This window comes from Centruroides sculpturatus, unplaced genomic scaffold (assembly GCF_000671375.1).
Source record: "Centruroides sculpturatus isolate CEXI.00-Female unplaced genomic scaffold, Cexi_2.0 scaffold458, whole genome shotgun sequence".
NCBI lineage: Eukaryota > Metazoa > Arthropoda > Arachnida > Scorpiones > Buthidae > Centruroides > Centruroides sculpturatus.
Genome location: NW_019384732.1, coordinates 44,269 through 59,429, shown reverse-complemented (window position 1 = coordinate 59,429; position 15,161 = coordinate 44,269). Strand labels below are relative to the sequence as shown.

Genomic DNA, 15,161 nt, shown 5'->3' with positions numbered 1-15,161 from the left:
TAACTATTACAAATTCAAATTATACAATTACACTTGTAATTTTTTAAAGAAAATGACTATTTGAATAATTTAATATGAAAATATTAAATTAAATTTTCTAAATTTGAAAATACTTATAAAAGTTTAAAATACAGATATTAACTAATCAAAATATAGATTATGTTTATATTTAATTTCAGTTAAATATACAGGATGAATCATAATTATACCCAACATAATTATTTGTATAATACACAAACATGCAGACAGCTTTAGAAGAATAATTAGGCATAATCCATACATAGGTTTGTGGCATTTTCATATCACTCAACGTGAACCATAACATACATACATTAGCTGTATGCTAATGTATTTCTGCATGTTATGGGGCATGCTGCACTACCCATTACATTATATTACATGGAATGTTCGTGCACTCTATTTGAATCAACTCCTCCAAGATCTTCAAAAACCTGAAATTTACAGCTATAGACTTTCTCAAGCTATTTCACAGGAAGAAGTACAAAAATGTGAGATCAGGACAACGTACTGACTACTCTGTCATATTTGCATCCAATAACCTGTCCCGGAAAAATAGCCAGCCATGCTCACTCATCTTGTTTCTATGAAATTTGCTGGCATGCTGTCTTGCATGAAGTGAAATTAATTGGCATCCTACATTGCAGACATGATCAGTAATACAAAATTGGATTGGTGTGTCCATATACCTTTTTACAGTCATTGTGATCTGCAAAATATAAAGATCAACCAATTTTCCATTACAAATCTTGCAGCATACACAAAACTGTGTGTATGTGTTAGATATGCAATGCATACTAGAAAAAGATATCATTTATGAACAAACTAAATGCCAATTTCTAATAAAATAATACTCAGATTTAAGTTCCAGTTACACATTAAATATACAAGTCTACATATTATTTAAATGTTGGACATAATTGTGACTCACTTTGTAGTATTTACTTTTTATTCCATATCGTATAAATCTCAATGACATGCATTAATTTAAAGCTTACCTTCAACAATAATTATTGTATCATAACCGATATCATGAAAAGTTTTATTCAAAGCCCATCCATAATGTCTAGCTATCTTATAATAACCTTTAAATTTTTTCTCTTTTCCAGTTAATGGAATGTCACTTTGGTCTGGTTGCTGAAATAATAAAAATCATTGAAAAAGGAAAAAAAATAAATTAAAAACAACCCTACTTCAACTGCTGTATAACATCAGGCTATTTGGTGATAATAATAAATTACTAATAAATTTGGTCCTAGAGGGAGGTGTTAGGCGCCATCTTGTATTAAATTTAATTTAAATAATTTTAGATTATGTGGCAGTTGAAGTAGTATTATTGCAATGTATCAGGTTTAGTAAGACATTTATATTTAAATTTAAAATAGTCAAAAGTTGAATTTATACACAAAAAAAAATTTAAATATAATTCCTTAAATACTAAGAAAAGAATTCTCATCTTAAATTAGACTATATCTGCTTTCATTATAGCAATATTCAGATGACCAGCCATAAAAATAAGGTTAATCACAAATGTTAATGCTTACTTGTGATACCTTCATGGCATATACATGAAAAAAATTATAATTCAACTAAATCCAATCATAAATCTTATAATTAATTATAAACATTGTAATACATTATAAAACGAATGTATTTTTTATTTAAAACTTACCTGAATAAGTGTAAGCTGGTCCCCATACGAACGTATGGCCTTAGTAGTAGGTTCATGACCACAGTCTTGGCTAACAACTATTGGGAACTGTTTTGGTGAAGGTCTAAATCTAAAAAAATAAATGCTACCATAAATAATTATAATCTATCTATTTTTTATTAATATGTAATAAAATTGTGTATTTTAACAACTGGAAAACTAAATCATTCATCCATATTAAGCAATAATTATAAAAAAGTATAACTTGACTAAAAGTTGAGTTGTATGTGAAATGGTCAACTCTCAAATAGTTTTTCCTAAGTACTATTGATATTGTACTATATATATTATAGTACAATATCAATAGTACTTAGAAAAATTTTTTAAATTTTTTAAAATTTTAAACAGAATTATTTATTTTTCTGAACAGAAATATTTATATATATATGTATATATATATATCAAACAAAATATTTCTGTTCTGAAAAATAAATAATTCTGTTTAAAATTTTATAAAATTAAAACATTTTTAGTGAAAATCTTAAAATTTTGAAGATTCTAATAATGAATTATGAAATGTCTATGAATTCAATACAAATTAATATTGATAAAAAATGTATAAATACATGATTAACTACTCAAAAGAAATAATTTTAGAAAATTGAAATTCAAATAACATTACTATCAATACTTAAATACAATATGTCTACTGTTGTCATTGATAGGGGAGATTCTTTCTGTCTTAATTCTATTTTGTTATCAAATGCAGGTGTATCTTTTAATGGCTTCATTGTTTTTACATATAATTTAATGAAACCAGAAAACATTTCAAAAATATTTCATGTTACTATTTCAAGATTTCAGATTTTTCTAGAAATACTCAATATCCATTAGATCATTTCATTATCATACTTTCAACTATATTATTTTGTTTTCACAAGTAAAATCTATTTCCACTAACATTTAATGATTTAAGACATTCAATGAAACTAATGTAATTTGAAATCAACTCTGAAAAAATTTTAGTACACAATTTAAACCTTAGATATAGTTAAATTTTGTAAAATTATTTTTAGAAATATACTATTTCCTACAGTAAAATATAGGCATTTTCCATTAAAGATTGTGACTTGTAATATTTTTTTCAATAAATGTTTTAATCTTGGTTTATTTTATTATAAGCAAGACAATTTATACACACTGTTTTATCACTAAGTAAGATCCCATGTTTTAGTGGCTTTTAAAAAACAGAGCTAATTTCTTTTAATCAAACTTAGTATGACTAGTAAATCTTTATGCAAATGTACTGATGGTGCACCATTTATGCAAGTTAGAGGTAACTATGATTTAGCTTCATTGCAATTGCTGTAGTTAAATGTTTTTGTTCAAAATGTCCTCACAATGTCATTTGACTGACAGTGAGAGATGAGAATCATCCATAAGGATGCGACTATGCAGACATGAGCGAGTGAATTTTCCAAGCAAGCATAAATTTATGTGGTGAGAAGAGGTGATGACATTTCACACACTCTGTTTCTCACTCTCATTTATTATGACCACACAGACAAGAGCNTATATATATGTATATATATATATCAAACAAAATATTTCTGTTCTGAAAAATAAATAATTCTGTTTAAAATTTTATAAAATTAAAACATTTTTAGTGAAAATCTTAAAATTTTGAAGATTCTAATAATGAATTATGAAATGTCTATGAATTCAATACAAATTAATATTGATAAAAAATGTATAAATACATGATTAACTACTCAAAAGAAATAATTTTAGAAAATTGAAATTCAAATAACATTACTATCAATACTTAAATACAATATGTCTACTGTTGTCATTGATAGGGGAGATTCTTTCTGTCTTAATTCTATTTTGTTATCAAATGCAGGTGTATCTTTTAATGGCTTCATTGTTTTTACATATAATTTAATGAAACCAGAAAACATTTCAAAAATATTTCATGTTACTATTTCAAGATTTCAGATTTTTCTAGAAATACTCAATATCCATTAGATCATTTCATTATCATACTTTCAACTATATTATTTTGTTTTCACAAGTAAAATCTATTTCCACTAACATTTAATGATTTAAGACATTCAATGAAACTAATGTAATTTGAAATCAACTCTGAAAAAATTTTAGTACACAATTTAAACCTTAGATATAGTTAAATTTTGTAAAATTATTTTTAGAAATATACTATTTCCTACAGTAAAATATAGGCATTTTCCATTAAAGATTGTGACTTGTAATATTTTTTTCAATAAATGTTTTAATCTTGGTTTATTTTATTATAAGCAAGACAATTTATACACACTGTTTTATCACTAAGTAAGATCCCATGTTTTAGTGGCTTTTAAAAAACAGAGCTAATTTCTTTTAATCAAACTTAGTATGACTAGTAAATCTTTATGCAAATGTACTGATGGTGCACCATTTATGCAAGTTAGAGGTAACTATGATTTAGCTTCATTGCAATTGCTGTAGTTAAATGTTTTTGTTCAAAATGTCCTCACAATGTCATTTGACTGACAGTGAGAGATGAGAATCATCCATAAGGATGCGACTATGCAGACATGAGCGAGTGAATTTTCCAAGCAAGCATAAATTTATGTGGTGAGAAGAGGTGATGACATTTCACACACTCTGTTTCTCACTCTCATTTATTATGACCACACAGACAAGAGCGAGAAACAGTGTGTGAAATGCCATCATCTCTTCTCACCACATATTCTTGCTCGTGTCTGCATAGTCGTACCCTAAGGTGGAAGCTATCAAAGCCTAATAATTTTACCAGATATATAAATGTCTGGTAAAATTACTAGATATATGGATATCATTTTAAGACTAAGGTGACAGTTTTGAATGACAGGAATATGCATTAGACATACAGATGAAAATAAACAGTAAACAGCTGAAGATGACTGATATGTAGTCCTAACTATAAAACACAACAGACATGACAGTTTACCAATTCTCCTCACAGAATGCTTTAGTAACAGGAAAATCAGTATCAAAGTGAATCTAGCCAGAAGGATTTACAAGAGGATCATATGTCTCCTATGGTGGTATCTCACTCACGTCCATAAGAGCTCAATTAGAATGATATAGTCAGCAGCATTGCAATTTGACATCTGAGTAATGACAAAAATGACAAAAAGTACACTTCACAGATTTTCACTACCAAGTGATTCCTGGTATTAATACATCTAGAAAAAGCTGACATCCAAAATCTCCCCAATAAGACAAAAGAGAGAATTTTAAAGATGCAGAGAAAATGTGGCATCATGACTGATGTTCATGCCTCACCACATATTGTTAATAACTGAACTTTAACAGCATCAAATTGAAATCCTTGAATTCCATGTGAGACTTTTTGAATGTTGTCAGTTCAGATTTCATTTTCACATATGATAATGTCCATTCTTTTAGGATGAGACTTATAGATGAATGTCTTAAAAGTGAAGATTTAAGAAAAATGAACTGGCCTATCACGCTCCCAAATCTTAGCCTCATTGAGCAGGTTTGTGATGCTTTAGGATGGCAACTTAGAAGATTGAAGTCACCACTTTCTCCAAGAATAACTTGAAACTAAAATTGCCCTGCTGGAGGAATGAAAACATCTTACTGAGCTCCTGAATCACATTATTGAAAGCAAGAGGAATTATTATGAAATTGTCTAGACATTTCAGATGATCACACACAATATTGACTTAAAGAAGTATGAAACAAACTTCTGCCTAATGCCTAAAATAAGGCATTTGCATGCTTGCAACATTTTACCTTCATCACAATGGACAGACATTTGGTATTTTTACTGGTTACATTAAAATGTATGCCCATGAAAAATTAATCAAAGAATTATAAAATTTAATCAATTTCTATGTAAATTCATTTAGATAATTTAATTTATGTTTTACTTCCATAATTTATGCACACTAGTATATTTTATGGTTTCAGGCACAATATGTTATATTTTTCACAAATCTGTCATTCAGATAAACATCTTTTTTAACTTAAATCTTTTTAAAAAGTGTTGCCAATGTAATCCTTTTTAGCAGAAATCTCAAACTTTTTTGACTGTCACTCCCTTCAAGGATTCCTTTACCTTTTATTGACCCCCCTCTTATTTATTAACTATATTAGCAATAAAAGAAATCTGGTAAGCCAGTATTAATCCACACACACTGTTTTCATAGGAAAGATCTATTTACACTGTGCAAATGAACTGTCATATACATAACCCACTAAACTAATAATTTTTAATGAATTGTTTTCAATCAACCACCAACTAATTTTTGACTGCCAAAAATGCCCTGGGGTTGATATTGACTGCTTTAGGAATGCAATACTCTACAGAAATCCTTCTCCACTTATGAATGTGTAATTTTGTGTTCCATCAGAATCAAATACTTGAATTTTTTTCTTTGTGAAATCTGATAGCTTCTATCTATTCCTTCAGAAAGGTTCTGAGAAAAAGGTTCTGAGACAAAGATATTAGAGAGGTTGTGGGCAAAGTTTTTGTGGCAAAAACATGAACATTACATGTTGAGCACCGCCATCCTGTAAGCCTAGAAGTTTGACAATGGCGTTTTGAATGTTGAGCATGATTCCACTGATGTTCCAAATGCCATTGTCAAACTTCTATGCTTACAGGAAGGCGGCACTGAACATCCGACATACAAGTTTTTGCCTTGAAGACTTTGGCCGCAACCTCTCTATTGAAGAATTTACAGTTTTAAGAATATGATAAATCTTTTTAGTTAATGTACAATCTTTATATAGCTCTTTATTTTATAATTATAAAAGGTGTCCCATTAAAGTGCCAGATGTAAGTTGCATGCCATTGGCATTCCATGTGATTGGCAATCTTGAAAATGTCATATGGTTTCCAACAACTCACAAACAATTTCTGATGTCAAAATGGAGATTCAATTTGTTATTGACAGAATTTGCTGAAATTATGTGGCAGTGTCAAACAATTTTGTGCAAAGAATAACACCACCAGAGTCATGGGAACATTTGGCAGAAACTGTCTTCCATATGTAAAAATGACTTAGCACCAAAATGGAGTGTAATGTTACTTTATACTAAAATAAAAATATTCATAATTGTTCAATAAATGATGCATTTTATTTCACAATTAGGTCTAATACTGCTATTGGGACACCTATATATCAATAAATCTATTAAAACATTTTATAGTTTAAAGGCTAAAGAAAATTTCTCTATATAATATTAACAGATACAGTAGAGCGTCGTTTATCCGAATCAATTCGGGACTGAGGTTGTTCGGATAACTTATTTTTCGGATAACCGATTATATACGAAAAAATATATTAACCTATCCCGTGTTAAAATTTTTCTCCGTTTCGTGTCACTTCGCGTTGAATTTTCGTCGATGTTAAGCCTAACGTATACTTTTTAAAATAATAATCGTGGCTATTGTATCGTTAAAAATTATTTCTTTATTTTGTACAAACAAAATAAATATATTGAAAAATATAAAAACAAAAAAAAAAAAATTTTACTTTAGAAGTTGATCTAGTATCAAAAACGTTCAATTCAGCACCATACACAGTCCTCAGAAAAAACACCACACAAAAGTGCCAGTGCTACCAGCTAAAAAACACACACCAACAAAAAAAAATATTGGAGTAGCCCAAGATATAGCCAAAGATTGCAGCGCCACAGCACTAGTGAAAATTTAAATTTGCTGACTGGAATTCTTTCAGATAACCGACGTTTCGGATAAACGATGCTCTACTGTAATATCAATTGTATTTTTTTAAAAAGTTAATATAATAATAGATAGATAAATATATAACTACTTACTTAATAAGCTGATCAAGATTCCTCTTAACAGTTATTCGATTACAAGCAAAAACTAACACACCAATTACAGGATATGGATTTAAATCTTCAGACTGTCTAATATTAGTAATATTCTGTTGTAAATTTTGATTATCGTTCTTTCCACCATTAAAAATTTCTAAAATAATAAATTATATAATTAAATCTTTGAATTTTTATAAAATTTTAAAACATTTAATTTCATTTAAGACAATAAGACAAATAGTTTTTTAAAATTATACAGTCCTTCCAACAATAGAAAATACAGTGATAGAGTTGTCTAGAAACTATTATTTTCATGTAACTTTAATGAAATTTTCTAATACATTTTATAGTAAGATAGCAACAATTATTGCACAAGTTTAGAGAAAAATGATTAAGAAACAAAAGAGCTAGATACTATTAGCAAAAATAGAAAATCCAACATTAATAAGAACATCTTGACTTATGATAGCTGATTTTACTACAATTTTTGGAAACAAGCTGAAAAATATGATTAGACATTGAATTAATCAAAGATTGTAGTCGTTCTTGTGGAATATGTTCCCATGCCTCAATGAAAACAGCCTTTAGTTCAGTGACAGTCTTGCATTGCTTTCCACTGTATACATTTAGAAAACCAAGTCACCCCAAAGATTTTCAATAGGGTATAAATCTGCAGGGGTGGCCAGTCCAAAAGTCAAATGTTCTTCCTCTGAAAAAAGGATAATGTTGATTTTGATACATGGAAGCTTGCATTATCCTGCATGAATTCAAAGTCCTGTCCAGTAATTTTCTGTCCATAAGTTTGGAACTGTCTCCAGACAAAGTCCTGATAAGTTTGAGAGTTGTTTCAACCTTCAATAAATACTAGATCTGTCTTTCCATTCCAACCAATCCCTACCCAAATCATGAGTGTACCACCACCAGCTACTCTCTTTGAGTACTGCTTTTGATCCAGTCTTTTGTCTGCTCAATAATACTTAAAAACATCAGGTCCATTGAGATTCCACTTTTTCTCATTTGAGAAAATTACATTTCGCCATCCTTCCCCTCTTTCAAAGTTGTTTCTGGCAAACTGTAATCAAAGTTGCTTGTGTTTCTCCTTGAGTTGGTTGCCTGTTATCATTTTAATGAAAGAAACATTGTCTGTTGATCTCAAAACATTGTGTACTGTTGATTTACTGCAGCTCAGCTTCAATTCATTTTTTATTTTTTGCATGTACTGCAAGGAAACACATCCGTGTTTCTTTGCAGTGCACATTGTTCTGTAAGTGTTGTTGAACTCTTGCACCCACTGTTCCATTTCCTGTTCATTTCTCTTTATTACTGAGATACTTTGAGATTGTTGAATGAAGTCTTTCCAAATTTTTAGCAATCCGAGTTACTTTTCTCTCTTCCTGGTGAAACACATCAATTTTGCTCTTCTCCTCTACAGTTAGGCCCTTCTCACATCCCATTTTTAACAGTAATGTACTATGCAATTTAATAAACCTTTTTTTTCATTTGTTGATTGTATTTTTATGCAAATTTCATAGATTCCAATCATTACTTTCTTTGTAATTAATTCCAAATCAGTACATGTTCCATTAGTGTTGGACATCTTATTTTTTATAATAATATCTAACTCTTGTTTATTAATCATTTTTCTCCAAATTTATGAAATAATTGTTGATATTTTGCTATCAACCATACTAGAAAATTTCAGAGTTATATGAAAATAATAGTTTCTAAACAATCACTGTATGTTCTATTATTGTTGGAAGGACTGTATATATAAAATTCATTAAAATAAACGGAATGTGCAATGTTTCAAAGTTATGATTTCACTAAACTTTTCATTATCAAATTTTAATCAATCAATTTGAAATAATGCAAAGAAAACATCAAACGATAGTACAGTCTAGTCTTGTACAATGCATGGGATTCATTATGCATTATAGGAAATCACATTATCAAAACCTGCATTATCACATGATTTATGAAAGCTTAAACATTGGCCTATAAGTTGAAAAAAAACCGTACACCTCTGACATAATTTGAGGGTGTTGCTTGCTTTATTTGTGCATTCTATGGGACTCTACTGTAAATGAAAGCAACAAGCTTTTTAAACAAATATACAGAATGTAACAAAACTCCTTGCCAATATTTTACAGACAGATTCTACAATCAAAAGTAAACTGAAAATCCTCTGTAAACGTTGTTCAAATTATATTTTGTTTTTGAGATCTGTTCTGCCAAAAGAAACATTTTGATACAACCTCACCACAAACTGGAACTGTAATATTCGCAAATCACACCTAAATTCAAAATTTCCAGCAAATAAAAGTCATCTTGTTAGGAATATTAAGTACTGGAGTATTAAGCCTCATAGTCTGAAATTTTGGAAGAAGTTTTGATTGAAATAAAAGTCAAAAACACATATCGAACATTTTCAGCCACTAAATTTATCGGCCTTCCTCAAGAAATATCAACTGGAAAAACCATTCTATAAATAGAACTTAGCTGCCTTTTATATTTTTTAAAAGAAAGAAAACGGCTGTGACGTATCGTGTTTGACGTATGTTATGAGTCTAGATAGCGTTTCCACGCTGAAGATACAGGAATGACATCCGTGTTGATGCAGTTTCCACTCATGTTCGCCTTGTAGATCTCTATTGCTTCTACAATTTTTATATTTTGCCTGTCGAAAACCTTGTGTATTAGCAACAAGGGAAAATTTCCGGATCGCTGGCATACCGTGCTAAAGCCGTACTGATGTTACCTTTTAGCACATCATATTTGTGATCTTTTAGTCTGGCTTGCAGCGATCTGTACGTGGATTCTAAGTAAGCTAGTAATCTGTCAAACCTCTCGTCATATAGGGGGATGTGGTAAATCCCAGGAGCCAGAGCGTCTTCATTATTGTCCTTCGCGTTTCAGAGAAGGCGGAAAACGGTGGGTTTCCTTCTATAGGCAAGGAATACGTTTAAACTATTTGCGATCCCTCTATATATGCGATGTAGTGTCGGTTCGTAGTCTAAGATCACCCGTTTTGCTTCTGCTTTGTTAACCCTGTTAGATGACCGAGTTAGATGTTTGGATGCCAGATTGTCGATAAACGTGTGGCCATATCCGTGTTTGTATGTTACTTGTTTGAGATGTTCCAGTTCCCTGTTGGTATCAAGGCTACTTCCATCCCCCTATTCATACCTTCCAATTCAACGGACCCATGGTCATATAAAACATCCGCATTCCGCACTCTTGTGGCCAGAGCTTACTCCCATTCTACACAGTTGTTTGATACCAACAAGGAACTGGAACATCTCAAACAAGTAACATACAAACACGGATATGGCCGCACGTTTATAGACAATCTGGCATCCAAACATCTAACTCGGTCATCTAACAGGGTTAACAAAGCAGAAGCAAAACGGGTGATCTTAGACTACGAACCGACACTACATCGCATATATAGAGGGATCGCAAATAGTTTAAACGTATTCCTTGCCTATAGAAGGAAACCCACCATTTTCCGCCTTCTCTGAAACGCGAAGGACAATAATGAAGACGCTCTGGCTCCTGGGATTTACCACATCCCCCTATATGACGAGAGGTTTGACAGATTACTAGCTTACTTAGAATCCACGTACAGATCGCTGCAAGCCAGACTAAAAGATCACAAATATGATGTGCTAAAAGGTAACATCAGTACGGCTTTAGCACGGTATGCCAGCGATCCAGAAATTTTCCCTTGTTGCTAATACACAAGGTTTTCGACAGGCAAAATATAAAAATTGTAGAAGCAATAGAGATCTACAAGGCGAACATGAGTGGAAACTGCATCAACACGGATGTCATTCCTGTATCTTAAGCGTGGAAACGCTATCTAGACTCATAATATACGTCAAACACGATATGTCACAGCTGTTTTCGTTCTTTTAAAAAATATAAAAGGCAGCTAAGTTCTATTTATAGAATGGTTTTTCCAGTTGATATTTCCTGAGGAAGGCCGATAAATTTAGTGGCCGAAAATGTTCGATATGTGTTTTTGACTTTTATTTGCTGGAAATTTTGAATTTAGGTGTGATTTGCGAAGAAACATTTTGGAAGACCAATTTTTAAACCTCTCATCAAAAAACATCTGTGTTTCCAATATGTGTAATACAAACTGAAGCTTTGTTTTAAATTTTGAAAATGTTTTTCGAATACATGAAAACTAAACTTGTTTTAATTACTATGAGTGTTGAGCTTCAATTGTTTTATGAGTAAACATCTATGTCCATGTTTGTAAAGGACATTTTGAGTAATTCTTGTGAATGATTTTGTTTAATCTTGTAAAAAAGAAACATGATGTTATTCAAAGTAACTTTACATTGAAAACACTTTCATCCCAACTATTCTTTTTTTATTGTAGAGCAAATGGAAACAAAACTTTAGTGGCTAAGCTTTGTTTACATTTATTACAATAGGGCCTACTTGGGCAACATTTACTTACTCCAATCTGGTAACAGAAACATAACAAAAAAAAAACATACACAAAAGTACTTTAAAAAGATCACAACTCTATCATCAACACTTTAGAAGACAATTTAAAAAGTATCTTTTTGGACAGGCCAGATCTTGAAAGCAAGGCAAGACTTGAAAAATGTTTATAGAGAATTTTAAGTTTTCTTTCGACCATAGCATCCATTCATAAAATATTAGCACAGTTTTGTTATACCCTGTATAGGAAACGAAAATTATTTTAATGAAAAACATATTTCATAAAACTGCTAGTGAAAAATACATGTGAATGAAATAAATGTTGAAGAAGCTGCAATTTTTTATTATATTTTAAATCTATTTAATTTAAAGTGTATGATCTGAATCTCAAATTATTAGTGTCTTGCCCCTGTACATCATACTTTTCCTAACAACAACAGAGTCATGCTGGTCATCTATGTAAGGAAATTTTTAAATCAAAATTGTTATTTCTGGTGTATATGGAATGTTCATTTATAGAGGGTCTCTTACGCCTAAGCTTTCCATATCTGGTATTGACATTCATCTAACTAACACTATAATCCAGATTAAGAAAGGATTAAGATTAAAAGAGGATAGGAATTTATAGGTCTACAACTTTTTCAAATTGCAGTCCAAAAATTATGAATACATGATATAGAGAATGTGCAATTAACAAGATTTTTAATTATTATAATGAATCTTACTAAAAAGTTATTTTACATTATTTTCTAAATAAATGTTTATCTATCTTATTACAGAGATCCTATGTATTTATTGAAATCTACTTATGATTATTCAGATAGAAATAGACAATCACTAAATAAAATATACAGATAACATCTAAAATATGAAATTTATATTTTTAATACTAAGATCTCAAATTTTGAAGTAAGATAAAGATAAAATAAGATAATCTTTACTCTGCCTTACTGGCTGAAGAAGGTAAAGAATCAATAATATCTTAGATGATATTGATTCTTTTTTCCTTTTTGATTCTTACAGAACATTAAAGAAATAAAAAAAATAAGAAAATTATATCAATAATTATTCAGAGAACATCAATGTTATAAAAATAAAAAAAAACAATGATATAGCAGACTATTTGGAATCATATCTCAAAGATAAACATTATATCAAACTGGTCTTTTTGATATCTTGTTTGAAATTATACAGATGCTAAAATTTTTAGTATTTACTGATATAAAATCATACAAATTGAAATATTAAATTTAAACTTTTAATACAATATTGAAAAAAAAAGAGAAAAATCAATTTTATACAATTCTGTTAAAAAAATAATAAAATAATTTTCTTAAGAACAAAGACTGATATAAAATATAATTACACTCTAAATTTGTTAAGTCAGCAACATTTATTTAATTTATTAAATTTATCAGCAAAATTTTATTAAATATGTCATAGTTATAAATGCAAGATATATTGGTAAATGCAGAGAATTGCATGTCTCATCAGCCATGTATTTAATATGACTACCATTATTCTTTAAATTCTGTCCATATAAATAAACTTACATATTATTTATTTTTTAAACTATATTGAATAAATTTTACTCTGTTAATTAATACAGGTATCCCCCATACAGTAAAGTACTACAGGTACAGTTCTCCATACAACATGGTACTTCTACAACACAGTTTCACTCTAACACAATTCAAAAATTGGGGATAATGCCCATACAACACGGTTTCCAGTTTCATTTTAATATAGTTTGAGAATTTGAAAATCCTCCGTTCAAAATTTCACAATTTTTACATACAAACTTTGTTATTTGATATTGTTTTCATCAAGTAAGCATGCGCATTGTCTCAAATTTGACCATGAATTTTAGGGTATTGAAATTTTCAATTTTTGTCTTTTATCAAGTTTATTTTAATGAAAACTGATAGCGCAATTTTTTTCTTCTTTGTCCTAGCTTTCCTATTATCCGGTGTTGTTGTCAATGCTTTCAGACTAGCCTTTAAGACTATCAGTGTGTTCTGTTTGTATAGATTTACCTTCTTATTTAGTAAAGTTTATTTAAACATGTTTAGATGAGTGTTATTAAACTTTTTTAACCATAGGTATTTAATCATTTGTAAAAATAATGAACAAAATAAGGTTGTATCTTGGTACTTGAACTATTCCCAATGGCGGGTACTTTATGTGAGATGGTGTTAAGAACGCTAGAGAATGCCCTTGTGCCGATTTACGAAATGCAAATCCTACTGTACGCAAGGTATGTCGATGATGTGGTTATTTTATGGAATGTCAAACCCAACTATTCCCAACTTGAACAATCAGTATTGAAAAAAATATTCTGGAAAAAAAAAAAAATCACTCAGTACTCAACTGAACAAACACAACCTGCTAAAACAAATTTTCTATTAATAACATATTTTTATTTTGTCATACATAAAAAATTTTTATAGTAAAAATAAAAAATGAAAACATTGCTGATATTTCTGATCAAGATCAACAAAAAAGCTAAAATGACGACAATACTTTGTAAAAAGAAAATGCCCTCATTTAACTAAAATTAATATTAATGCATAATACAGTACTTTTAATTGTCATTGTTGATTATTAATTTGAAATAAACTATTGATTGCTTTAATAAACATATTTCTCTTAGTAACAAAAAGAATAGTATACTTTTGTTAACTTCTGGAACCTAATCTCATGTTTTGTATTGATCCTTTGTTTTTGTATAGCACAGATTCACATAACACTGCACTTTTTCAGAATGTAATCTATCATGTTATATGAGAAATACCTGTATAATATAAGATATATATATATATATTTAAATAAATAAAAAAGAAATATATTTTATGAATAAAATCTATTTTATTCATAAAATAGTGTTCCTATGTGGAAGTTCTACATAGCAATTTTGTGCTTACTTCCAAAGAAAACAGAAATCAGTTCTCATTTATTTTAAACAGCCTACCTAGAATATCAGTAAATGCTGATAAAAAAAATTTCTAAATTAATGCCAAATGATCTGCCATATTACTGAGCTATAATAAAGCTAACTTAATGTTTAGATAAAATTTAACTAGACTAGGCAGTCATACTTGTGATATTTTAATAATTATAATAAATTAAATTTTAATTTATTATTTTATTTTATTAAATCTATCATCAACACTTTAGA

The 15,161-nt window shown here is 29.4% G+C and overlaps 1 protein-coding gene across 1 annotated transcript in view; it reads right to left on the bottom strand.

Annotated features, from left to right (window-relative positions):
• The window catches only part of LOC111628216 (alpha-1,3-mannosyl-glycoprotein 2-beta-N-acetylglucosaminyltransferase-like), a 75,400-nt gene that overhangs the window by 25,211 nt on the left and 35,028 nt on the right, over positions 1–15,161 (bottom strand). Inside the window, exons 4-6 of the mRNA XM_023371956.1 lie at positions 7,523–7,679; positions 1,691–1,799; positions 1,017–1,155 (exon numbers count right to left, since the gene is read on the bottom strand). Of these exons, the coding sequence (XP_023227724.1) occupies positions 1,017–1,155; positions 1,691–1,799; positions 7,523–7,679 (405 nt within the window). The remainder of the gene's footprint in view (positions 1–1,016; positions 1,156–1,690; positions 1,800–7,522; positions 7,680–15,161) is intronic.